The sequence below is a fragment of the Myotis myotis genome, unplaced genomic scaffold (assembly GCF_014108235.1).
Source record: "Myotis myotis isolate mMyoMyo1 unplaced genomic scaffold, mMyoMyo1.p scaffold_m19_p_20, whole genome shotgun sequence".
Classification (NCBI taxonomy): Eukaryota; Metazoa; Chordata; class Mammalia; order Chiroptera; family Vespertilionidae; genus Myotis; species Myotis myotis.
Window position 1 is genome coordinate 23,547,513 of NW_023416325.1, and position 27,580 is coordinate 23,575,092.

The 27,580-nt window shown below is 49.7% G+C and overlaps 1 protein-coding gene across 1 annotated transcript; it reads left to right on the forward strand.

Moving 5' to 3' along the window:
• Positions 1-27,580, forward strand: CRTAM (cytotoxic and regulatory T cell molecule). Its single transcript, XM_036354069.1, has 10 exons — positions 1-205; positions 7,032-7,175; positions 10,208-10,363; positions 12,220-12,363; positions 15,683-15,841; positions 19,014-19,094; positions 20,894-20,977; positions 22,934-23,080; positions 26,308-26,394; positions 26,978-27,580. Exons 1-10 carry the CDS (start codon positions 160-162, stop codon positions 27,106-27,108), a joined length of 1,179 nt encoding a protein of 392 aa, XP_036209962.1. The 5' UTR covers positions 1-159; the 3' UTR covers positions 27,109-27,580.

The following is a 27,580-nucleotide window of genomic DNA, read 5'->3' on the forward strand; positions in this document are numbered from 1 at the left end:
GCAGGAGGTGTTGGGGGCAGCCAGCTAAGTGGGGGCTTCCAAGCCTGGGAGGCGGGCGACCCATGAGGTCACAGAGCCGCGGCTGCTCCCCTTCAAAAGAAACCGCTCTGCCCTCGCCTGCAGGCTCTGAAGGAAGCCAGGGCGACAGCACCCAGCAGCATGTGGTGGAGAGTTTGCAGCTGGCTGGTGTGGTGGTCTCTTCCAGGTAAGCCTTAGAGCTAATGTTCTCTGATGCTCATTTGACTTAATGTTTTGCCAAACCTTCCAGTCAACCAGCTGCATCCTCAGAGGAACTACTCTAGAAGGTGACCCAGGTAAATGTGCTCAGATGCCCCAGGGCACATCTGAGGGGAGCTAGTGCGTTTATTTAAGGGTAATGGGGACAGATGGCAAGGATTACTGCAGCGTGTGTCTCTGGGGGACCTTGGATGGCAAAATGTAACAAGTGTACCAGCTAAAAGAGCATCAGCTTTGGATTTAAAATTTCCTTGCTGTAGAAGTCTTAGCCAAATAATATAACTGTTCTGACATGCAATGTCTGTATCTTGAAATGAAGTTGATTACAATGTTTGATCTACCAAACTCCCTGGATTGTTAGAAGATTCAAATTTCAAATGTGAAAGCACTTTGAACATAGCCAAGTGCTACAGGACTCTTCCTGAGGTCAGAGATAATAATGAGCACAGCGAACCGTAGTGCTTATGTCCTAAGAGCCAGTTATACTTTACATTGTATTATAATTTTCAAATTTTATTTTTGTTTTTTTATTCCAATGAAGCATTATGCAAATTAAAGACTCAGTCACCTTTTGAGCACAGGTAACATTATTCCTGCCCAAGTGGGGTCCCTGATTGGTTGCAACTTGTATCAAATTCTGGCAGAGGAAACCACACATGAAAGTGCTGCTTGCTGGTGTGTGTGTGTGTGTGTGTGTGTGTGTGTGTTCGGACCCTGGGCCTGGAGGTATGTTTCACAAATGCAGTTATTATCCTAAGTCTGACTCACCATAGAATTGCATCGGAAAGGCTCTATTTAACAACTAGAGTTCCTCCTTTACGTAGTATTTTATTTTATACACTTCAATTTGTGCCTTCTTGTTTGATCCCTGTACCCTAAGGCACTTGATAAGTATTCAATTTCGTTAATAAATAATATCAGTTCCTTTAATAACTGACTTAAAGAATAGCTACTTACATTCAGAAAAACACACATTTAGACAGCTACAATTACAATGCTTTAAATTAGTCTGAAGTTTAACGCCCTTAACTGACCGTTACCTTTTTCAGGATTCAAGTTATTGTCATGTGAAACTGCCTCACAAAAATAAAATTTTAAATAAAAACAGCAATGACTATGTTTTATAACCTAGGTAAACCTGACACAAGTCATTTAGAAATATACTCAAATATTATTCATAAAGAGGAGAGAGAAATATGTTTATTGTGCAATGCACAGTACTGGGTAATTTTTGTTAATTACGTTTAATTTTAGCAAAGATACTGAGATAGGTATTAACATCCCTAATTTACATATGATAAAATTTGAGGTTAAAAGAAGTTAGGTAACCTGCCCAAGTTTTCACAACTAGTTAATGATAATGTAAGTAGCAGCCTACAAAGCACGTAGTAAAAGTATTTTCTCGTGAACCAATCTGTGTACATGTATGTGTGTGTATGCTTATATGTGCATGTGTGTGTGTATGCTTATATGTGTGTGTGTGCGTGTGTGTGCGTGTGTGCGTGTGTGTGTGTGTATGCTTATGTGTGTGTGTGTGTGTGTGTGTGTGTGTGTGTGTACTGGGTTGTGACAGAAAATGTGTTTCTTAATGTGGATCAAAAGTTTGACAGCCACTGACCACACAGTTGGGACATCCATTTTTGAGAAACCCCAGTGTGAAAACTCATCTAAGGCCCCAGAGGGCACCTGCCTCACTGAGGGCTGCCTGCCGGCTGCCTCTCTGGCCTGACCTTGCTCAGGCCCACCAGAGTCCCAGACAAGGAAGGAGCTGACCATGTTGCTTTGTTGGTAAAGAGGCGGCAAATCCATTTTGGCACCGCTATAAATGTCAGCTGTGTTTAGCTGATTGTATTATGGGAACATCACGCTACCTTCTAGTGTACAACTTCTAAGGCTGCGAAAAATTTATAGACCAGAGAAGTCCCATAATCTTGGAGCCGACCCTCTTGTCAAGGGTGTCATTGGCATAAATAGGTGCTAGGATGGTTAAAACAATAAGAATGAAGAATGTGTCCATGAATCCCATTGCCCTATACTGTGGACGATGAAATCCCACCCTGGGGCCTCCACTCTGGCTACCTGGTGGAGGTCGGACACAGGAGACCACAGCACAGCTGCAGGGTGAGTGGGTCCTGCTGACCCGTCTTTGGACCAGGAAAAGCCTTATGTGCACTGACACGTATTTGAGACATTTTATTTAAAGTTGTATTGAAAGTAATTCGATTCTGACAGACTAATTGTTTCACTTGTTATGCCATGTATTTATTCTATCTACAAAGTAGAATTGCCCCTCCTCGTAATGCACTGAGGGAGCAGAGCTTGCCTCCTAACTCATCATTCACGGAATAAGCTCTGGTTTGAGAATGACCTCGTTGCATGTGTCTGGTTTTAACTCAGCTCTAATCTTTATTATTCAACATAATAATTACAGAGTCAGCATCTTATTACTGCATATATACATTATGCATTTACTCATTTTTAGTCATTCATTCAACTGATACTTACAGCCTTACTCTGTGCTAGGACCTGGTCGTATGAAATGCAGGAATGGCAAACAGTTTCTCCAAGGAGATTGTAACCTCGCCCCGGGGACAGGCTTGTAACCACTCTGTGCAAAGGGCTGTGCTAGTGCTGGAGAGAAGTCTAGTCTGAGCCTGTGGGGCCTGGAGGAGTGTCAGCCAGTCCTTGTGGGCAGGGTGGACCTAACGGCTGTTGGCAGGTTGGACAAAAGCGGTGTAATTTGAGTTGAGTCTTGAAAGAGAGAAGAAAGGTATTCAAGGCCCAGAGAACAGTTGGGACCGGAGCCCAGTGTGTCCGGAGCCTGGGCCTCCCTGAGAGCAGCAATGGCCTCTGCATGGGGCATTTGAAAAGGAGCCTCAGCCAGTGGTGTGAGGAGAAGGCAGGAACCTTCTGGAATTTTGGTCTGATTCTTACAAGCAATGGAGCTGTACAAGAAGTCTAGGAAAGGAACACATGTGATCAAATTTATGTTTTTAAAAATGTAATTCTAGAAGCAGATGAGGATGATAAACTCGAAGGGCAGAGACCAGCAGGAAGTGATTGCAGGGGCAAAGAAAGAAATGAGGGAAGCCTCAGCTAGAGCAGTAATAGTAGCAAAAAGCAAACAAATAGAGAGAGCGAGGAATAATTGATTAAAGCTATGTTTTGGGAAGAGAGAGAGCCTCTCAAATCCCTGGTATGCAATGCTGGCGCTGACGTTAATGACGACTAGGAAGCACCGGAAGGAGGAGGTGGCAAGGCTGTGGGAGGTGTATGTGTGGCCTGGGGAGCAGTAGGAATAATGCGTTCCAGTTGGACACGTCCATTGAGGGTCCCTGCAGGACAGACTCTGTTCTGGAGCTTTTATTATTATCACACGCAAATCTACCCGACGAAGTGAGAAAAAGGAAGAATCCTTCGTTCTCTCTGCAGTCTACTGTGATGACCCCAAGTGGAGGTGGAGACCACGCACTGCAATCCCCCCGGGGCGGGCACTGAGGGTGCTAGAAGGGCACATGTACTTGCGTGTGCTGTGCAGGTGGCCGTGAGGCTGCTTGCCCTTCTGCTGAAGGGTGGTCACGTGCTTTGGCGTGGAGCCAACCCCCTGTCTGCACAGTTAGTTGATGGGGTTGGAAGTGGGGATGGGGAAGGTCACAGGTTCCAGTTCTGTACACAAACCAGTCCCGGTGAAGAGCCCTCACAGCCTGGCTCAGCAAGGAGCCTCATAGCACAAGCTGGGCACGGAGGGACGACTCCAGCCACCACAGTAACAACCAAGCCCAGAGCCCACAGTCCACTCCATGAGCCTGGCCTGCCAATGCGAGTGGTCACACCCAGGGAGACCTCAGCCCTCCCCGCCGAGCCCTGCCGGTGAGCGTGTCCGAGCCCCGTGGAACTCTGGAGCTCAGACAGGGAACGCCGGGCAGGAGGACAGGCGCTCAGGCCCCAGAGAAAGGGTGCGCATTTCTAGATCCTGCAGGGAGGAAGTGGTGAGCAGAGAAGACCCCACACCCCAGCCCTCTGATGCAGAAGGTGAAGCTCTGACTCCAGACTTAGGTGCAGTTGAACGGAGGAGCTCCAGTTCAGTTTTCAGCGTCAGTGAGAGGATCATGGGGAACGGTTACTTAGAAGAGGTGTCCTGCACCTAGGTCAGCTCTCTGCCCCCCTCTCCCGTCCCCCCCCCCCCCCCCCGCACAGGCTGCTCTCCTGCCTACAGTGACTTCCTGCCTCTAAATCAAGCCCAGGGTCTACAGGACAACCTGAAAGACAAAGAAGCCTGTGCAGCCAACAGCAAGGCTTGGAGCAAAGAGCAAAGAGAACAACGCATTTTCTATGCCCGAAACACAGCCTCTTTCCATCTAAGTGCAGGCATCTCCAGTCGTGGTCAGCCTGGTCAGTGCCTGATCCTGAATTACAGGAGCAAACACTAACCTTAGGAGACACAAAGCCAGACAATTTAATTCCTAGGCATGTATCCCAAGCAAAAGACCATGATCCTTAAAATGAGAGACATCTCTAATAATAAAAGCATAATATGCTCATTAGACCAAACAGCCCAATGGCCTTGGGACGACCTTCCGGACAAAGCCGGGGCTGCTAGGGCCGAGGCAAGCCGAGAGCCGAGCCCCTTGCACGATTTCGTGCATCAGGCCTCTAGTTCATTCATAGGCAGGCCGCTGATAAAGCTTGCCACTCCCATCTCCCAGATGCCGGCTTCGTCTCCACAATCATTTTACCAAAGGGAAGCACATTGGCAACATTTCTAAGTATAAACCTTGGGCCTCAAGGGTGAAATCAGGGCTGCTGGTTAACACTAGATTTTACTCTGTCATGGATTCAGTGTAGCCACTTCCCTCCTGTCTGTGTTCTTATTAGCAAGGAGAGAGCAGCAGTGCTGCCTGCACTGCAGTGCCAGCACGAGAGCTGGCGTTAAACCCTGTCTTAAGCTCACAGTGATCGTTCCTGTAAGTAATGAATTTTGGAGAAATGAAAGGCATACTCACTGCCCTCCAGAAAGTTCCATCGGTTTGTGGGAAGCGAGATAATGCACAAGAACTAGAGAGCAAAGCAAGAATCTTGATGTCATGGCTATGGAGACAATGGGGTTAGTTCTAGGTTCCGACTCTTGGCTCAGAAGCTGTTTAACCTTAAAAAATTCTGTTGTCACTCAAAGCCTCTCTACTAATATCCTTATTATTCAATTGTGGGTTGATTCTAAAGATTAGAATATTACCAAGGACGCACCCTAAGCAGAATTCTGGAACAATTCTGGAATGGAACAGTGAATTCCCAGAGCTCTCCAAAGTACTTTTCCTAATACTTGAAATTTATCACAAGCAAATAACTCCCTTCTTCTTTCTTTCTTTTTTTTTTTAAATTTAAACTAATGCAGTAAGACTCATTATATTTCATGTTCATATTTTCTAACCCCACAATATTCTTATGCTTCTGGGTGTGTTTTGTACTCTCATTGATAAGAATTGTCATCCTCAGAAAAAGTATTTTTTAAATTTAAAACTTGAAGAAATAACAAACAGCAACAAAGGTGCCAACTTATTTTTCCCATCCCTGTCCTTTTTGGGGGATAAACTTACAGCTGCTTCACATCAGTTGTTTGCTGTTCCCCGGGGCTGTGACGGGGGCGGGGAGCCCCATCCTCCGCTCTATCCTGGATGCCTGCAAAAGGTGCTCCTTCATAAGCAAGGCCAGGAGGCCGGGGCCTGGGGCTCCTCACTCAGTCGGTGGAGTTCCAGGGCTGCAGACTCTGCAGCGTGCAGACCTGGGTGCAACCCACTCCCAGGCCTGTGCGACCTTGAGCCTCTGTTCCCTCATCTGTAGAGGGGGCCGCATAATTCTTCCTTCGAGGGTTAGTTTGAAAGTTAAATTAGATGCAGGTAAGCCTGGCGGTGTGGCTCAGTGGTTGGTGTGGCTCAGCCAGGAGGTCGCTGGTTCAATTCCGATCAAGGGCACATGCCCAGTTGCGGGCTCTACCCCCAGCAGGGGCATGCAGGAGGCAGCCGAGGGATGATGCTTCTCTCTCATCCATGTTTCTCTCTATCCCTCTCCCTTCCTCTCTCTCTAATGGTCAATAAAAACATATTAAATATATCATAAATAAATAAATGCAGTTAAGAGGAAATGACGTAGGACAGAGCAAGTGCCAGTAGATGTCCAACTGTCCCCTTTCCCATCCAGACCCCCCACCCCTTTCAGCCCTCCTTCCCTCGCATGTTGGTGCCGGCTGAGGTCCTGTTTCTGGATGAAATGTGTATAACTACTGGAATAATTGGGGAGGTGGGTTGAGGCTGAGTCCCTGCGGGTGGTAGTGGGTTCTGGAGCCAGCTGATCACACCCCTTCTCTCCCTTGTGTTAGAAATAAGGCGCCCCGAATCCAGGGGTCCCGGTGCGCGCAGAGCGCCCTGAATCCAGGGGTCCCGGTGCACACAGAGCGCCCTGAATCCAGGGGTCCCGGTGCGCGCAGAGCGCCCTGAATCCAGGGGCCCCGGTGCGCGCAGAGCCCCAGGGCCAGGCCGCGGGCACAGCTTCCCTCCGCAGGAGGCACAGGGCCTGGGAGGACCTGCCCTGAGCTGGTCCCTCAGGTAAATCCTGACGCACGTGACCCGTCCCTCACTCCTGATTGGAGCTCAGGCGCACAGTCTTTCCCGATTGGCTAATTCAAAGGGAGGGGCTGGTCTTTGTGGTTTCCTGATGGGGCCCCAGGGGGCTGCAGGTCATGCGGGTGGAAATGGCAGCTGTTGGACAGGAAAGATGACTGTCTATTCTCACACTCGCAGCGGCCTCCCTGGGCCCCGCGGAGACGGTGGAGGTGGAGGAGGGCCAGCCGGTGACCCTGAGCTGCGTGGCGCCCCCCGCGGAGCGCGGCCCCCTGCAGTGGCTGGCACCCTCGGGGTTCACCATCTTCTTAAACCAGCATCGCGGTGAGTGGAAGAACATGGATGGCCCCCTGCTCCCCCGGGCGTCTTGGACAGACACGGCGCCGGAAGCCCGGGGGGCCGGTAGGACCGCAGAGGGCGGAGCCCCGCCAGCTGTGCCACACGTGGCCGCAGGGGCCTCTGCACAGGAACCTCCCAGTGGCTGGGCAAGGAGCTCACAGCAGAAGCCCTTTTCCTGCCCGGCCTCGCCCCTCACCCACATCACGGTGCCAGTCTCCGTGACCATGGATGGGCAACAGCACAGATGCCCGGTCCCACACCTGCGGCCGCTGCGCCCTGTGCCCTCCACTGCCCCTGCCCTCCCTCAGTCTCTGCACAAACTCCTCATGGGGCCCAGCCTGCATGCAAAGGCAGTCGTTTTCCGTTTTATTGAGAGACTAGGGGCCCGGTGCATGGATCCATGCAGGGGTGGGGTCCCTCGGCCTGGCCTGCGGGGATTGGCCGAAACCTGCACCAGGCCTCCGACATCCCCTGGGGGGTCCCAGAGGAGAGGGCTCAGGCCAGGCCGAGGAACCCCACCGTGCACACACTGGGCCTTTAGCATGCATATGAGATCTTTGGTTAATCTCTTCCTGCCCTTGCCCCCACTTCCTTCTGAGATTCATCAGTCTGTTCCATGTTTCCATGCCTGTGCATTGAGAATCTGCCTCCTGGTGGTCAGTGTGCACTGTAGCTGCCGGTTGAGTGGTTGAACAGTCAGATACTTAGCATATTAGCCTTTTATATGTATAGATTATTGACATATGGGTTTCAGGTGTACAACATAATGATTGACATGAGTATATATTCAATAAGTCTGATTAGCATGTGTCCCCTCACGTAGTTACATTGTTGTTGCCTGCAGGATTCTTAAACATCTATTTCATTCATCTCTAGAGCAGGATTCTAACCCTCCTCTTCATACTGAGGTCATTATATATGCCCACTCAACATTTCCAAGGCCACATGCTTGGAACGTCTTTAAAACAGCAAACTTCATTCTGCCTTTGAAAAGCAGAGCCTCTGACAATGTAACAGGCTCTGAAACCATGACGCATTGATATGGTAGGTGTGGAATAACTGAGTGTACTTATTTCAAGCTAAATGAACCCTGAAGGCTAGATCCCAATACTATTGTTAAAAGTTCTGACTGAGAAACTTTATGTAGAGACTAGAGGCCCAGGGCACAGATTCATGCACAGGTGGGGTCTGGCAGGCCCGCCCCAATGGGTGCTGATGGGGCCTGGCCAGCGGGGGGGTAGGGAACTCAGGAGGTTGGCCGGCTGGACCCACCCCCAATCAGGGGGGGGCAATCGAGGGTGGGGCCAGCCAGGGGGAGGGGCTGCGGGTGATTGGGGCCTCAGTGTGCATCATAGCGACTGGTCGTTTTGGTCATTTCAATCATTCCTTCATTCCAGTTGCTTGGCTTTTATATATATAGACAATGCTGTTACATAATGCCTTTGAATGTTTTGTTTTGGGCTTTTTAAGGTGATGGCATGACCAGATGTCTCCCCAGGAGGCCTGGATCTAGCTGGGTGGTTCCCCTTGCCCCTGGACATTGTTGCTGTAAATGGGGAAAGGGGGCAGGGGGACCCTGGCATGTAGTATGCAGAGAGGCTGGGATCAGGGGTCAGGGATGCATTTAAACTCCGTACAGTGCACAGAACAGCTCCCACGACAAGGAATCAGGGACTCAAAAGTCGATAGTGCTGAGGTGAAGTCCTGCTTCTAGTTCATCCGACATCGGAGGGACACAGTGTGGTTCTGGGTGAGAAATAGCTTTCCTTGCTCAGCCATTCTTGGTTTAACAGGTCTAGGCTTGTTCATATTATAAATCTCAACAGAAAAAAAAAAAAGAAAGGGAGGGAGGGAGGGAATGAGTGAAGGGGAGGAAGGGAGGGAGGGAGGGAGGGAGGGAGGGAATGAGTGAGGGGGAGGGAGGAAGGGAGGAAGGGAATAAGGGAGGGAGGGAATGAGTGAGGGGGACGGAGGAAGGGAAGGAGGGAAGGAGGGAGGGAAGGAGGGAGGGGGAGGGAGGGAGGGAAGGAGGGAGGGAGGGAGGGAATGAGTGAGGGGGGAGGGAGGGAGGGAGGGAAGGAGGGAGGGAATGAGTGAGGGGGAGGGAGGGAGGGAAGGAGGGAGGGAGGGAGGGAATGAGTGAGGGGGAGGAAGGGAGGGAGGGAGGGAGGAAGAGAGGACTGGTTAGCTGAGGGCCTCAGACTGCGATGGGCCTCCCCATAGAACCGAGAGGAACAAACACCTGGAAGGACTAAGTCATAATTTGGGGGGAACTTCAAATAATAATGAACTCTTAAAAATAAGAAGCACCCAGCTGGACAATGAATACCAATGCATTTATTTTACATTCTTCACACTCATTCTGACAAGACAACATCAAGTGAATCAGATTTCAAAAGGTAAATCATAGTGGGGCATTTTTTTTTAAGCAAACACATCCTTTAAAAAAAGAACACAGTTTTTTTTATTTTCTTTTAGAGAGAGAGAGAGAGAGAGAGAGAGAGAGAGAGAGAGAGAGAGAGAGAGAGACATGGATGTGAGAGTGCCTCCTGCGTGCTCGCCTGGGGCTGGGCCAAAACCCAGCATGTGCCCCAACCGGGAATCCAACCAGCAACCTTTGGGTTCATGGGACAATGCCCAACCAGCCAAGTCACACCAGCCAGGGCTAGTGGGGCGTTTTTCACAATGTAACGCCCCAAATTCTGTAAAATTCCCCTGCCACCCGAGCCGTCCACCGGCATAGTGTTCTTAATTTCCTACAGACAGAAATAAAGCAAATGCTTATTTCACAGATACCAGGACCAACATATTTTATTTCCTACTCTCATTTCAAGCTTAGGAGAGGCATCCAGCTGGTAACACTAGAGTTTGTAAGTCAACTCAATCCAAGGTGTGATATTTGTTCCTTTAAAGTATGGAAATCAAGAGCTATTCCTGCGAATAATCCATCCACCAAGAATCTATATTCATCTGGTACTTTTCCTCATAACATGCTCTCCCCCTCTCCCCCCATACAGCTTTAAAAAATACCAAATACCAGCTTCTTCATCACTCCCCCAATGAGCTCTCCATCCGCGTGGCCAATGTGACTCCGCACGACGAAGGCGTGTACACGTGTTTACATTACAGCCGCTCCGTGAGGAAAACAAAGGCAGTGAAAGTGGTGGTGCTGGGTGAGTGCCTCACAGCAAGGTGCCAGGAGGGAGTGGGGCACCAGGAGGGAGCGGGGCGCACAGGAACATTACATGTCATTTCTAACCTTAACATTTTAGTTTTAAAAGGTTCCCTCTAGCTATGACCTGGGCACCTCTGCCATCTTTTGTTGGAAGGAAACAGAAGGGAACACTTTGACTGCAAGCCCTTAGATCAGTGGTTCTCAACCTGTGGGTCGTGACTCCTTTGGCAGTCGAACGACCCTTTTACAGGGGTCACCTAAAACCATCCTGCATATCAGATATTTACATTATTATTCATGACAGTAGCAACATTACAGTTATGAAGTAGCAACAAAAATAATTTAATGGCTGGGTCACAACATGAGGAACTGTATTTAAAGGGCCAGAAGGTCGAGAACCACTGCCTTAAATTAAAATGTGAATTTATGAAAGTTGTCTTTGGACTCAACTAAGTTTTCTCTCCCGGGAACTAAAAAAGAGAATTAATATTTGATGACCTGTGACTAGGCTCCAGGGGACCAGAGGTGAACTGGGCACCACCTCTGCTCACAAGGCCCTCGCACACTCGTTCCGGAGGGCAAAGCGTGTGTAAAGAAAGTAGAGCATTATGACAGCAATGAAGTCAGATGTGACTGCACTGGAAAATCAGCTCACATCCTCTGCCCAAACCATTTCCTCTCTCTTGCAGGGGGTGGGGGTGGGGTGGCGGGACTGGAGGAGGAGTGACAGCCTCCTGACCCAGCGACCTGGCTCAGCTCTGGGTGTCACTTTTGGCAGGCTCACGTCCACTATCTTTACCTGCCGGCTTTCTCTGTGGCAGAACAGCTGAATCAACAACGTAATTCCCCATGTCATACCAATGAACTCACGCTTCTCTTACTGAGTTAGTATGTGCGGTGCCGTCCGTAAAGTAATGGCATGGTGACAAAGTGTCAGGAAAGGGGTGGCTCCTGGGGCAGACCCATGTGCTCAGCCCAGGGCCTTCTGTCCCCCTCGCTGGCCACCGCACAGCACTCCGCTCGGCTGTCTGTGTGTCCTCCTGGCAATCAGAGCAGCCGTGAACACCTCCGTCATTGCACTGTCACACATGAGCCTTTTCCCCACGTGATCTTTTCATGAACAGTTTTGGGTGGAGTCTGTCACTAAACTACTAGTTCGGCATCTAACACATTGAACCACACTTGGCGCTGGCTTCCCAACGCCTGGATGGCAGGTAGATGAGTAAATGAATGTGAAGAGCGCAGGTCAGGACCAATGTGTGAAGTAGAATGGGAAGAGCAAGAGACTGACCTCAGAGTATGTCCAAGGCAGGAGCAGGAAGAAAGAGATACAGGAGCCCTTTGTAAGACACATGGTCTTTGATGTTGGAAGAGAGAAGCAACTTGTGGTGAAGTGAGTCATAGACTCAGGGAGTTTAGGGCTTAAACAGCCAACTTATAACCCAATGTCTTCATGTCACAGACCAGGAAATTGATAAACCAAAACATCAGATGACTAACCCAAGTTCTTACAACTAGTTGGTGACAAAGGTGGAGTGAGAATTCAGGACTCTATTCCTCACCTAGTGCTCAACCAATCAACACAGTCCTATATCAAAGGTGAAGCATTGCTTTTGTAAGAGAGTCAGTTGGAGGATTCCCAGGGACTAATCACATGCTGGGCAGCAACCATCTGACTCTCGCCAAGTAGCTACGCAGGCACAGCAAACTCCTAACTCTGTTCTGGGAGCGGTCAGGTGGAGATACGCCTTGACTCAGCCCAGGCCCACAGTGACCGCTGTGTGAGCAGGCTCTGGGCTTCCTGAGATATGCAGACCAGCTAACTCAGCACAGAAAACTCGTGTTTTTTTCTAGCAACTCCTCTCAAGTCAACCCTGGAAGCCTCCGTTATCAGAATGCAAAACAGGGAAGAGCAGGTGGCACTTATGTGCTCCACAGTGAGGAGCAGGCCCCCGCCACAGATAACCTGGCAGCTGGGGAACCACACGGAGCTCCCAGGTGAGTGCAGGCTCTTGGCCTCCCTCCTGGTTTACCTCCTAAATGTCTGAACAATTCTGTGAATGGTTTGGCGCCCCCCGGTGGCAGGAGGTGTCAGAAATCACCATTCAATAATTTTCTGTTCTTTATAACCAATTGCTGTTACATTTTAATCTTGGAAGGCTAATCACAAATAACGTTATAACACTAGAGGCCTGGTGCACAAAAATTTGTGCACTTGGAGGGGGAGGAGGTCCCTCAGCCCGGCCTATGCCCTCTTGCAATCTGGGACCCCTCGGAGGATGTCCACCTGCTGGCTTAGGCCTGCTCTCTGGGGGGTTGGGCCTAAGCTGGCAGTCAGACATCCCTCTGGCAGCCCAGCAACCCTCGAGGGATGTCCACTTGCCAGCGGGGAGCAGGCCTAAGCTGCAGTCGGACATCCTTAGCACTGCTGAGGAAACGGGAGAGGCTCCCACCACCACTGTACTGGCAACCGTCAGCCTGGCTTGTGACTGAGCAGAGCTCCCCCTGTGGGAGCACAATGACCACCAGGGGGCAGCTCCTGCATTGAACATCTGCCCCTGTGGTCAGTGTGTGTCACAGTGACCAGTCATTCCCAGTCATTCTGCTGTTAGGGTCAGTTTGCATATTTCCCTTTTATTATATAGGATAGAGGCCTGGTGCATGGGATGGGGCTGGCTGGTTTGCCCTGAAGGGTGTCCTGGATCAGGGTGGGGGTCCCTGCTGGAGTGCCTGGCCAGCCTGGGTGAGGGGCTGATGGCTGTTTGCAGCTGGTCACACCCCCTTCAGGGTGGGGGTCCCCACTGGGGTGCCTGGCCAGCCTGGGTGAGGGACTGAGGGCTGTTTTCAGACTGGCAAAGCCCCCCCCTCACCCCCACCCCCGCCCAGTGACGGAAGCTCCCAACCTCTTTTTTTTTTCTTTTTTCTTTTTTTATTCTGGGATTTATTTACCTTCTATAATTGAAACTTTGTTGCTTTGAGTGGAGCTCAAGCTGGGCCGTGGCAGGCGGGAAGCTTGGCTTCCTCCATCATTGGGGCAACCAAGCCTCCTGCTTGCTCCAGCTCCGTGGCTACTGGCCGCCATCTTGGTTGGGTTAATTTGCATATAGTTGCTCTGATTGGCTGGTGGGCATGGCATAAGGCATAGCAAAGGTACAGTCAATTTGCATGTTTGTCTTTTATTAGTGTAGACTAGAGGCCTGGCGCACAAAAATTTGTGCACTTGGGGGGGAGGGGGGTCCCTCAGCCTGGCCTGTGCCCTCTTGCAGTCTGGGACCCCTCAGGAGATAACGACCTGCTGGCTTAGGCCTGCTCCTGGGTGGCAGAGGGCAGGCCCAATCTCTAGGTGCAGCCCCTGGTCGGGCTCAGAGCAGGGCCGATTGGGGAGTTGGGGCACCGCCCCCTGTCATGCACAGAGCAGGGAGATTGGGAGGTTGTGATGCCACCCTCAGTCACGATCAGGGTAGGGCCAATCAGGGGGTTGGGGCACTGCCCCCTGTCACTCACAGAGCAGGGCCCATCAGGGGGGATGGGGCTCTGTACCCTGCCACGCACAGAGCAGGGCCAATCAGGGGGTTGGGGCGCTGCCCCCGTCACACACAGAGCAGGACCCATCAGGGGGTTGGGGCACCGCCCTCAAACACCCACAGAGCAGGGCCGATCAGGGGGTTGGGGCGCCGCCACTCTCACACTCAGGGCAGGGCCAATGGGGAGGTTATGGCTCTACCCTGTCACACACAGAGCAGGGCCCGTGGGGGTGGGGAGTTGGGGAGCTCCCTCCTATCAGGCACAGAGCAGGGCTGATCAGGGGGTTGGGGCACCTTCCCCTGTCACGAACAGAGCAGGGTGGATAGGGGGGTTGTGGCCCCACCCCCTGTCACACACAGAGCCACAGGGTGATCAGGGGGTTTGGGCACTGCCCTGTCACGCTTATCCCGGTGCCGGGAGGCCTCTCAGCTCTGCTGATCCTGGTGCTGGGAGGCATATTACCCTTTTACTATATAGGGTAGAGGCCTGGTGCAAGGGTGGGGCCGGCTGGTTTGCCCTGAAGGGTGTCCCGGATCAGGGTGGGGGTCCCCACTGGGGTGCCTGGCCAGCCTGGGTGAGGGGATGATGGCTGTTTGCAGCTGGTCACACATCCTTCAGGGTGGGGGTCCCCACTGGGGTGCCTGGCCAGTCTGGGTAAGGGGCTGAGGGCTGTTTTCAGGCTGGGGGTGACTGAAGCTCCCAACTGCTCCTTTTTTTCTTTTTTTTTTTTTTATTCTGGGCCAGCTTTAGCTTGAGGCTTGGCTCCAGCTCTTAGGCCTCTGTGGCTGAAAGTAGGTTTCTGGCCTTTGCTTACAATGTTGCGAATCTGCTGGCTGAAGTCCGGCGGTATTTGTTACAGAGTTTCTTAAACTGCCCACTCAGAGGCCTGCAGTGCAGGCGGGGAACGTTGGTTTCCTCCGTCACTGAGGCAACCAAGCCTCATGTTAGTTTCAAGCTGCCTGGCTGCCCGCAGCCATCTTGGCTGATAGTTAATTTGCATATCTTGCTGATTAGCCAATGAAAAGGGTAGCGGTCGTACGCCAATTACCATGTTTCTCTTTTATTAGTGTAGATGTTTTGTGCAAAGCAAGGTAGAAATCTAAAATGTGATATTTATAATACCATCTTAAAATTTGACAACATTTTATAAAATAAAAGACAAAATGGAGCTATTACCTGTGAGCATAAACTTCTTACTAGGCATAACATTGAAAGCACATTTAACATGCTACATGGCCTTTCTTATATGGGGCAGAACAGTGTCATACCCTCGATGACAGTAAGTAATTATGTAACAGAATCTAAGCTTCAAGCTGCTGATGGAAGCGGGTAACTGTCACACATAGAAACGGTTTGAGCTTGTTTCTATTTCAGCAGCGTTACACGTGGTTTGACATCATCTTGGTTCTTAGAGCTGAAGGACCCTTTCTGGCGGGGAAACCGAGGCCAGTGAGCCCCGCGCAGCTGGCCCGGCTGCTCCAGCGCCTCTTGTTTATTCAGTGGAAGGCTCGCGCCTCCGGGTCCTGCCGGAGGCCAGCTGTCTTCGCCCAGCAGGCACGCCTGGGGGCTGTCAGGAGGGGAGGGTTGATAGGAGCCTCTCCGCTGTGGTCACCGCTGCCCTCTGTGGAGGCCAAGCACACGCAGGCAGCGGTCTGTGGTCAGAGTGAGGGTAGGAGGCTCACAGGCTGGCAAGAGGGCCAGGCCTGGTTTCCGAGAGCCGCACCGCCAGGAACCGCCGGCAGCCCGGCCTGGCCTCACGCACCTGGCCTCACGCAGCGCCTGTTGCCCGCAGGGAACACCTCGCACGCCTTTGACAGCGACTGCAGGGCCTGGAACAGCAGCAGCGCGCTCAGGGTCCCCGCGCGCCGGGGCTCCGCGGTGGACTGCGTGGTGCGCCACAGGGGCCTCCGCGGAGGGCGGCTGGTGGTCTCCTTCCGGTTTGAAGATTTGGGTAAGAACTGATGACGTCTGTCATCATTTTCACTTTCCTCAGTGTTATACTACCAAACCCAATGGAAGGAAGCTCCCCTTAGCAAGTTCTCTTAATGATGGAAGCTTCTCCAGCTGGGCAGCCGGTGGCAGCTTTTCCCGCACTCCTCGCCCCCACCCCGCCCCGCTGCCTGGGAGCCGCGTCCGTGTCACACGCTCAGTGTCAGCTGGCTTTCTGATTGTGACGTTACACGCTCACGCGTCACGCCTGCTTTCTGATCGTGACGTCACATGCTCACGCGTCACGCCTGCTTTCTGATCGTGACGTCACACGCTCACGCGTCACGCCTGCTTTCTGATCGTGACGTCACATGCTCACGCGTCACGCCTGCTTTCTGATTGTGACGTCACATGCGCACAGTGCCATGCTGGCTTCCTGACCCTGACGACCAGGTCAGGGACGTGCCTCATTGCAGCGCAGTCATGTTTCGGGGAGACCATATGAACCGCACCGCGCCTTTTTATTTGACCCCAAAGGAGGTCATACGAACTGAAATCCATCTAGCGTGTCGATATCATTTGATGTGAACACGAGGCACTCACTTGGGGACATTGTCATGATCATTCTGTAGATGTTAAACTGTTTTGGAAGATTTTAGTTTAATCGTTAATATTCTGATCAAACACAAGACAGTAAAAATCAACAAAACATCAAGTATTCAAGGCGAAGAGGAGTGGCTTCCATTTTCAGAATCTCTAGTCTCCGACTCCTTGGCCGTAAGGGGAAGAAACACTTTTTACGCGAGAGAACCTTTTGAGCAAGAAGCTCCGAGTCCCGCGTGGTGCCAGCGCGCACGGCGCGTCAGGCCTCTCTCAGGGGCAGCGCCTGGAACCGCTCCCTGCGCCCGCGAAGCAGGAGCCTGTGCGGCTGCCGGAGCGTCCTCTGTGGTCCGCGTGAGCCAGTGCCTGAAAGGCCCCTGCTCCCGGACCGGACCTGGGAGCTGCCCCTGGCTCCCCGCATCCCTCGCTGCCACCGCGCCCACCGTGGCTTCCATCAAACCGCAAGCGCTCCTTGCGGCGGCTGCCTTTGGGAGACTCGGACCCACAGCCGGCGGCGGGGCTGTGACCTGACGCAAATACTCGGCCTCCGCGCCCATCGCCCATCGCCCATTGCCCATCGCCCACGGGTGGAGGGAGCACAGGGCAGGCGGGGCCACGGGAGGTCACGAGGAGAAGGAGACTGGATGTAGCTGATGCTCCTGAAAGGATTCCCGCGATTCTGAACCAGAGCACCCGCAGGCAGCCCGCAGCTCGGAGCCTCACCTGCCAGACCGCACAGCAGCAGCGGCTCTGACCGCCCCAGGGACCGACTTCATCTCCGCGGCCCCCAAAGGCGGAGTCCTGATTTCCTACCGCTTATCTGACGATGGGATAAAAACAGAAAGTTGAGCAACTGTGGAACTAACTTTTTAACAGCATTTAATCTTTTTAAATTTGAATTTAAATAGTCGTAGCACCTGGTGGTGCTGCATGGACTAGCCGAGGGCTGTGGCATCTGATCAACCAGAACGACAAGTCTCCAGTCCCGCCATCAACCTCTAAAGCGGTTTGCCCAGCAGCTTGCCAACTGCGAGGATAAATCCAGCTTAATATCTATGGACTCCAGTTCATATAGATTCATGCATAAAACAGCTTCTATGGATATAGATGCATGCAACATAGAAAATATAGAAATATTGCCTGTGTATGTATATATGGTTTTTATATATATGTATTATTATATATCCAACAAGATATATAATGTGTATATATACATATACATACCCTGTTTTGTACATAAACATATAATTATCTAATTTTACATAGTATACTATACATTACTCTAGAAGACCTTAACATGGATAAATTTTATCCTATGTGTCCCCAATATTTCTCATATGTTGCTCTTCTTGTCATTTTCTTCTAGTGCTTCTAGTTGTCTCACTTTCAAGCATTTTCCTCTTTTCCTTGCCAGTAACTCTCCCGTTTCTTCGATTTTCTCTGGTGTCTTTGTGGTCACCGAGTTCGTTTTACCTTCAGTCCATGTCACTATTTCTCTAGTGTTTCCTTAGTGGTTCGTCTTCCTTTTCTTGGCGCTCTTGTGTGCAATTCAGGCTTTTTTTAAACAGTTTTCAAAAAATGTTAGTGTTTAATTAAAACAAGAAGACACTAAAATCAGGGAACCCTTTGATTAAATGAAGTTCTCATAGATTTCATAGGGACACGCCCCTTGTCGCCTATCAGTATTTGCAAATTGACGGAAACTTTTTTTTTTAAAATATATTTTATTGATTTTTTACAGAGAGGAAGGGCGAGAGATAGAGAGTTAGAAACATCGATGAGAGAGAAACATCGATCAGCTGCCTCCTGCACATCTCCCACTGGGGATGTGCCCGCAACCCAGATACATGCCCTTGACCGGAATCGAACCTGGGACCTTTCAGTCCGCAGGCTGATGCTCTATCCACTGAGCCAAACCGGTTTCGGCCAGAAACCTTTTTATACGCTCCTTGGGTGCAGGCCTATTCACAGCTCAGAGCTGTGCTAAGCGGACCTCTAGAAACATTTCTAGACACTGTTTTATATTATACAATTACCATTTAGTAAGCACTGTGCTTAACAAATAGCCGGCATAGTGCTAAACATGTGGTATGAATTAATTCTCACAGAAAACGCCAAGAGGTAAATGCACTTAGTATCTTCATATTGTAAGTATTAAGAAACTGAGCATTCAAAACATTAGGCATCTTACTCAGATTCACTCAGCATCAAGCAAGTAAAGCATTGGAACCCAACCCCGTCTGAGCCTGATCCAAAGCCACCTAAGAGGGAGTGGCTAGGTGTGTGAGTGGGTAGATGATGGACAGCAGGGGGTGGGCAGGGAGAGACGAGTGGAGAAGGCGGAGGCACTTTGCCCCCGGGTGCCAGACGCTCCTCCCCAGAGGTCACAGGCTGCACCCCGAAGCCAGGGAGCTGGGCAGCCGGGGGCCACAGGGCCACACACCAGCCATGAGCTACAGAGCAGCAGTTCTGAGGCGTCTGCAGAACCTCCGCGAGCAGGTAGCAGGTGAATACATCCTCCACCCTGTGCAGTGAGCACGCTGTGGGCAGGCTTGGTCTTCATCGTGGCAGAATTTTGTTTTTCCCTTTTCTAGTTACCGGTCAAGAGGTGGCCTCAGATGCCCCGGGGAAAAGCTCTCCATCCTCACAAGACGCCCTGCAGGCCGCTAGCACTGGTGAGTGTCGAAATCATTCCAACTTTAAAAATCCTGCCTCTTTGGGAACTCAGTTTTCCAATAATAAGTTATAAGAAAGTGGTTTCTTGTTTTGTTTTGTTTTGTTTTGTAACAAGACCATTCAGGACTCCCTCCAGCTTTGTGGTGACTGGAGAAGTGCCATAGTTAACCATTGAGGGTTCAGAGTAGCTAACACCTTGTAAGCTTTCTCTCTCTCTCTCTCTCTCTCACCTTGTGACATTTGCATGTCCACTGTGGAGACTCGTTTCTTTGCTTTTCCATCTAGAATAGACCAAAAACAAAGAGAAAAGGAGCAGGACCTGGAGATTTGATGTTTCTTATCATCAAGTAACAAAGTCACCTTTGAAAGTTTGTCACTTACTTGGTTGTCAAAAACTCAGATAGTTTTAATGACAAAATTGAACTATAAATGCAGAAGAATGCAGAAAGCCTACATTATAATTTGTAGACAGTGAGCCCACTCGCTGCTGAACTCTGGACAATGATCACATATGTCAGTTACGTTTTATCTCACTCAGCTTAGCATCTGGTAACAGCCAGTGCTGAGAAAGTGCAGTAGCAGCCACTGGGGGCAGGATGCAGGTGGCCGTGGTGCGGTGAGCGCCACCGTGAGCCTCACCCAGAGAGGCTGCAAGTCCGACTCTTGCTTTTCAGAGGCATCTGTAACAGTGCGATTGGTGGGATAAATGCTCTCATAGCATCATCACGTGCACACTTCTGAGTATCAGATCACACTTAAAAATTGCTTATCTTGAATCATATTTAAAAGTAAATGTTTGGGGGTTTTAAACTGGTAAATACACTGTGTGCCATAAAGGTTTTGAAGAACAATGGAAATTGAAAATATGAAGTAGAATAGCCACATCATTTGCTTCATAAGCCAATATTTTTATAAATGTTTAGAATCTAGTTGTCTTTAAATTGGCTGACACTCAATTTTTTAACAACTCAATTTTTTGCTCTGCCTTTTCATATATAAGAGTTTAAAAATGTGGTTTCTAAAACTCCTTTCAGTTTTCAATTTTTACAATTTTACTTACTGTTAACAATAGCCATTTCAGTAGGAGAACAGGTGGTTTCACTCCCTTGTGTAACGGGCTAAAAAGCCAGAGACTACAACGGGAAAAACCTAGGGAGGAGAAACAACAAAATCAGGAAAAGATTGTTGTGACTTTTACAAACTGTCTCCCCTAGCAAAGGCACCTGGTACATCCCTCCCCTGGGGGTGGGGACGCACACAGGTTTGAATGACAGCCGAGCCCACTTCTAACATCAAGGCATTGCTTTGTGCATTTCAGGCTCAGGCTTCCCATCCGTAGAGCTCGGACGCCTCCTTCACTGTCCAGGTGTCTCCGGAGGCATCCTACGGCCTCACCGATAGACCTGGTTCAGGAAGGAAGGGCACATAACGGTTTTATGCTGGGCTCTGACTTTCAGTGTTGGCTCCGCCACTGCTTTGCTGCAGGACTTTAGCTGACTTATTTACATTTTCTAAAACTCTGCTGCCCCAGAGCTGTGGTCAGAAGTAACACGCTCAGTCTAAGGCCTGGTACAAAGCAAACGTTCAAAACACATTAACCTTCAGAAAATAAGGCAAAGCAAGCCAGACCATTCACCTTTATTTGGGGAAGACATCTGTCGTTCAGAAGTGACCTCATTGTTCTTAGTGAGCATCACTAAACTTGGTCGCCAAAGCTGTTTGCTGCTTCTGGATGACCTTGTGTGGATACACTCTATGCACAGTCGGAGGCATACGTCCTGTGTTGCTCTCACCTTAGTTGCAGTGATGGAAGGTTTTAGTACATCAGCGACGGACAAGGAAGAGGAGGAACAAACCACTCAAGACCCCGACTTGACCGCTGGTACGTGTCCCCCACCACCTTTAGAGTAAACACTTGACATTTCAACCTCTTAACCAGTAAGCCCAATGTTTTTTTCTCTTGACTTTTCTGTTGTTCACATCACTGCTCCCTGACTTAGCTACCTCCTGCCTCCCTGGTCCGTGCGTTTGCTGCCACTCCTGTGCCCATTAGCTGACTGCCCTCCCTCCGATCACTTCCTGTACGTAGACGTGTTTCTGATTTTACTTCCCCATCCTTGGTTCTTTCTTTAATACGTAAAGAGTTGACCCCTTCCCAAGACTGTCCCTGATGCCACCGGGCAGGAGATTTTGTACTTGTATTTCCAGAACATTCTCCTGAGCATTAGTCCCTGTTTCATCCCAGTTCCTACATTTCTCAAGTGGAATTTCCTGCCAACTCCTCAAATTCAACATTGCTAACCACTGAGCAACCTATGTTCCCACAAAATCAGCTCAGGCCCAAACTACGGTGTCCTCCTTCATGACTGTCTCTGCGTGTGTATGTGTGTGTGCGTGTGTATGCATGTGTGTGCATATATATCCACGTGTGTGCGTGTGTATGCATGTGCGTATATACACATCCATATGAAACCAGGGCCTTTTGAGTCATTTCTTTCAGGTATTTTGATCCTGACCCTCATCATCTCCTGCATGCAGTATTATAACTTCAGCTTTCCTCTGTCATCCATTGTGAGCACCTTACCATCCAAACATCCCGTCGCACTTTTCACACCTGTGTTCAGGAAACCTCTGCGGCTCCTGAGCGTGAGCCTTAAACCTCCCCCTCCATGGAGTGCACTCTGCCTCTGCCCTCTGCAGTTCTGTCTCTGTAAAGTCCCGACAAGAATACGTTTTTCTGAAAACATCTCACTTAGATTGCCCTGCCCTCGCTTATCCTCACTTGCCCTGCTGAAAGGAAAGACCTCTCCACTCCTCTCCTGACCCCTTTTCAATGTAAATTTCTTCATTGGAATTTTCCTGACTGAACCCCTGAACACAGTATAATAGTGACACGTGTGGGTCTACGTTTTGGCATAGATGGCTTACTTCTTTTTGTTTTTATTAATCTACTAGAGGCCTGGTGCATGAAATTCGTGCACAGGTAGGGTTCCCAGACCTGGCCGGCACTCATTCACACCTGTCTTGGCTAGCCTTGTGCTACCCGCTCACTGGCCCCACCTCCCACCGCTGATTGGGGTGTGCAGGCTGGGGCAGCTCCTGTGTTGAGCATCTGCCCCCTGGTGGTCAGTGCACATCATAGCGATCAGTCATTCCACCATTTGGTCAATTTGCAATTAGGGTTTTATAGATAGATTTGTTTACACACATGGAGAACTATCCGTGAACGATAGGGGTGTGCCTGCTGCAGCCCAGGCATGGCATTCTGCACAGAGCCCACACTTCTTATTGCTTGTTGGTTGGGCTGAGGGGGCCAGGACATTGAGCAAAGCTAGAGCCCATGGAATCAGAATTCTAGGTTTAGGAAAGACCTTTACGGGCTCATCAAGTTTATTTCCAAATGCCTTCATATAAGACCACATTCAACCTAGTCAAGATCAATAAATATTCATTTTATTTGCATAGTTTTTTTAAAATTAACAATCTCTCTTGCTAAACCACACTTTGCTAAAAAAAAAATTATTCCTTACAGCTAATTTGAATCCTGACTATCATTTAAGTCAATATAATCACGTTTTCCCAAGAAATGAAAAATAACTAGTTCAATACCTTAAAAACTTAAAAACATTTTCCAAATTATCCCACAAAATTACTTCGTTTATATTCTTGCTTTCAGAGAGTAAATAGTATGAATCTTTTTACCTTCAGCGTAAAGCTCTTTATCTCTTCATCTGAGCTGCCTATTATCCTACCAACCCTATCTTTTGGAAGGGTTGTGTGTACTCCCCAGTGAACAAAACCCCTCAAACCATCCAAAAGCCGTTCATCTTCCTCATAGGTGCACATCCTCAGTACGACGGGCTGGTGAGGAGGAAAAGCGGCATACTGCTGCTCACGCTCGTGTCCTTCCTCATTTTCATTCTCTTCATCATCGTCCAGCTTTTCCTAATGAAGCTTCGGAAAGCACACGTGATCTGGAAGAAAGGTGAGCCACCGAGAACCAGGTGGAAGCACAAGATGCTGAAACAATTGGTTGCGAACAGGAGAATTCTGTCAATTAGAGCTTTTCTGTTATTTGATGTGTTATCACTTAAATACTAGTAAGTAACTCTTTGCCTTAGGCAGTGGTTCTCAACCTTAGCTGCACATTAGAATCACCTGGGAATCTTTTTAAAATCCTGATTTCTGGGCCTCATCCTCTGGAAATTTTGTTTCTTTGTTACTAATGTTGTGGCCCTACCCCATAACAAAGAAACAATTTCTGGAGGATGAGGCCCAGAAATCAGGATTTTAAAAAGATTCCCAGGTGATTCTAATGTGCAGCCAAGGTTGAGAACCACTGCCTTAGAGTAAGCAGAGAATTTGAATCTCCAGGAACTATAGTGAAAGAGTGCAAAACCAAGAGAAACTAGAGCAGCTCCAGGAACTGGAGTTATGTTATAAAAGCGTCTATTCACAAAAGGATACAAAAAAAGAGAGCTCATTCATCCATCCGTCCATCCATCCATCCATCCGTCGGTCCATCCATGCAATAAGCACTCACTGAGCAGCTACTGTGTGCCATGCAATGGGGATACATCCGTCAACAGGACAGACCAGGCCCTGCTCTCACAGAGTTCTTCTTCCAGGAAAGGGCAATCAAAGCTTTAGTTCCATTTTGAAAGAATGCACTCAACTTCCCTCAACCATATGTTAGTAAGTTTTTTTTTTTTCCTAAGCATTCTGATTAAAAAGTTATTGGAAACAAAAAATATATTATACTAGTGACCTGGTGCACAGATTCGTGCACTTTGAAAGGAAATTAATTAGAAGGTGGCTGGCAGGGCAGGACTGGGCTAGACGGGCCGAATATGCCCTGGAGCCAACCTCCTGTGGTCCCTCCCCAGCTGGCCCCACCTGGGGTGGCGTCATGGCTCAAAGGGCATCAGCAGAGTGACTGGGGTCCTTTTGGCAGGTGGGGTCCCTCAGCCTGACCTGTGGGGATTGTTCTAAAACTGGCTCTCCAACACCCCCTGAGGGGTCCCGGAGTGCAAGAGGGCACTTTGCAAAGTTGCTGATGTACAGGGTGTGGAACACAAAGGCAAATGTGCAGTAACCAGATTCAGGGTTGACAGTGCCCCAGCAACAAAATAACTCATGGCTGAAGGTGGAATCACGCGGCCCCACAAGGAATCAGGCTTCCTCCTCTCTGGTTTCAAGGTGTGTCACACGAGAACCGAGAACTGCTGCTGCCAAGTCACTGCAGCTCAGCAGCTCCTGTGTTGAACATCTGCCCCTGGGTGGTCAGTGTGCATCATAGCCACTGTTCGGATGGACACGTAGCATATTAGCCTTTTATATATATACTAGAGGCCCGGTGCACAAAAATTTGTGCACTTGGGGGGGGGGGTGGTCCCTCAGCCCAGCCTGTGCCCTCTTGCAGTTCGGTGATTGGGCCTAAGCTGGCAATCAGACATCCCTCTGGCAGCCCGGCAGTCCTCGGGGGATGTCCACTTGCCAGCGGGGAGCAGACCTAAGCTGCAGTCGGACATCCTTAGTGCTGCTGAGGAGGCAGGAGAGGCTCCCACCACCACTGCTGTACTGGCAGCCATCAGCCTGGCTTGTGGCTGAGCAGAGCTCCTCCCATGTGGGAGCTCACTGACCACCAGAGGGCAGCTCCTGCATTGAGCGTCTGCCCCCTGGTGGTCAGTGTGTGTCATAGTGACCAGTCATTCCCAGTCTTTCTGCTGTTAGGGTCTGTTTGCATATTACCCTTTTATTATATAGGATAGAGGCCTGGTGGGGGCCAGCTGGTTTGCCCTGAAGTGTTTCCTGGATCAGGGTGGGGGTCCTGCTTGGCTGCCTGGCCAGCCTGGGTGAGGGGCTGATGGCTGTTTGCAGCTGGTCACACCCCCTTCAGGGTGGGGGTCCCCACTGGGGTGCCTGGCCAGTCTGGATGAGGGGCTGAGGGCTGTTTTCAGGCTGGCCAAGCTGGCGACAGAAGCTCCCAGTCTCTCCTTTTTTTCTTTTTTTCTTTTTTAATTCTGGGATTTATTTACCTTCTATAATTGAAACTTTGTTGCCGCTCCAGCTCGAGGCCAGGGCCTGCTGAAAGCAGGTATCTGGGGTTTGTTTAGCTTCTATAATTGCAACTTTGTTGCTTAGAGTGGAGCTCAGAGCCCGGCCGCAGCAGGGAGGAAGCTTGGCTTCCTCAATCACTGGAGCAAGCAAGACTCCTGCTTGCTTCAGCTGGGTGGCTGCAGCCGCCATCTTGGTTGGGTTAATTTGCATATCCTGCTGATTAGCCAATGGGAAGCATAGCAGAGGTATGGTCAATTACCATGTTTGTCTATTATTAGATAGATAACTAGTATAGAAAAATACCTGTTAAAATACATGGACTCAACATCTATCAGAGCAAGAAGGGACCTTAGAAATTATCCAGAATAACCCATCGATTCAATTCATTCCATAAATGTGTGTCTGGACTAAATCCCCTCTTTAATTCTGAGCAGTTTCTTAGCCCTGTGCCATTTAGCACAGTAGCCACAACATGGCTGTTGAGAGCTTGAGCTGTGGCTAGTCCCTCCTGAGGTATGCTGCAAGGAACACACAGACCCCATTCTGAAGGCTCAGCACACACATACACGCACACACACGCACACAAGAATACCACATGTCTAATAATAATATATTGGGTCTACTAGCTAAATAAAATTATTATTAACTCAGTTTCACCTGCTTCATTGTACTCTTTGAGCATGGCTACTGGGAAGCTTGAAATTACATGTGAGACTGGTGCTATTCTGCTATTGGACAGAGGACTCATTGTATTGCCAGGCAAAAATCCCACGAGTAGACATAGAAGCAGGGGCTGGCTGCTCTGTGTACCTGCACAACAGGAAGTGCCATCCTATTGTTTCAGAATCTCCCACGGACGCCTCATTCCCAGTTTTTAAGGGCTATTGATTGTTCTTTCCCAAAGGATAACATTTGAGCCCCAGCTGCCGTCATGCGACTTCTGCAATTCTTATACCACCGCCCACATACCTGTGGGACTCAGAGCAAACAATGAAAATGATTGGCTGAATGAATGAGGACATGAGGTCTGGGAGAGGAATGATAACTCCACTGCTGTACAGAAACAGAGGCATCATGTTATTCAACATACGTTTCTCATGTAGATGATGCCTGTGGCGCCTGAAATTAATAATTTGGTTTCTTTTCTTGCAGAAAATGAAATTTCAGAATACACTCTAGAAAGTTACAAATCGAGGTCAAATCATGAAGAAACATCATCCCAGGAGAAATATGGCCAAAGTAAGTCAACCATGTGACCGGAGGTTTGAAAAATGAGGCTCATTGATTTGTTGTGCTTAAGGGGGAGCTCAAAAATAAAAATTTGATTTTTAGGACTAGAAAGTCGACTTCCAGAATCATCTTGTAGAACTTAAGGAAGTGCATCCTGAAAAATGAAAAGTAGTTTTTTAAAAAAGAGGAAACTTGGCAGTTAAGTTCATGTAGCTGGTGAGTCCAGGAGCCGTTGCTGCGTCCTCCCTGACACGCATGCCCAGCTCTGGCTGCATGTCCGTCTGCGTCCAGACTGCCCTGCTACTTACAGTATGAAATTCTGCCGAAGACAATGCATTTTCCCCAGCAACACGTTATTTTGTAGCAGAAATGTCCATATATTGTATTTCAATTGTATCATTTTTATTTAACAAGACCTTTTAAAAGTTAGACGATAACAATACATTCAGATCATTTATCTGCATGTGTGCATTTCAGATTCAATTTTTAAGACATTAACATCTGGACCTAAACATACCACGTGCAGTGTTTCAAATAAAGGGTGCGGTGCTGTCCAGGATAAATGCTCACCTCCCACATGTCTTTCTCCCAGCTCCCCGTCCTAAGCGCTGCATGGACTACATCACACAGCTGTGCTCAGAAGCGAAAACAAAAGGGAAGGAGCACACGCAGCAGGCGAAGTTAAAGAGAGGGCACACGCGTGTGCCAGAGAGCGTCGTGTAGTGCCCTGCGGCGGGGAGCGTGGCTCGCGGCGGGGAGCGTGGCTCGCGGCGGGGAGCGTGGCTCCCGGCGAGGCGTGGCCAGCACGGGGCAGCGGCGGGAGGAGCCCAGCCTGTGGCAGGAGGAACCTGCGCTGAGTGCCACGCAGGACGGAGTCTTTCTCTGAATCAGCCCGACTCAGAGCAGCGAGACAGGACTGAACATGGACCGAGGCTGTGCCACCTGTGGTGCCTGACACTACTCCAAAGCAGGAAGATGCTGCTGAGCCTTGGACTGGCCAGTGGGACCCACAACAGGGTGCTGTGATGGGAACAGATTTTAGATGGAACTAGTGAAACTACTTGAAACAAATTGAAAATCTTTCTGGCCCAGCCTGTGTAGCTCCGTGGTTGAGAATCAACCAATGAACCAGGAGGTCATGGTTCTATTCCCCGTCAGGGCACATACCTGGGTTGCGGGCTCAATCCCAGTGTGG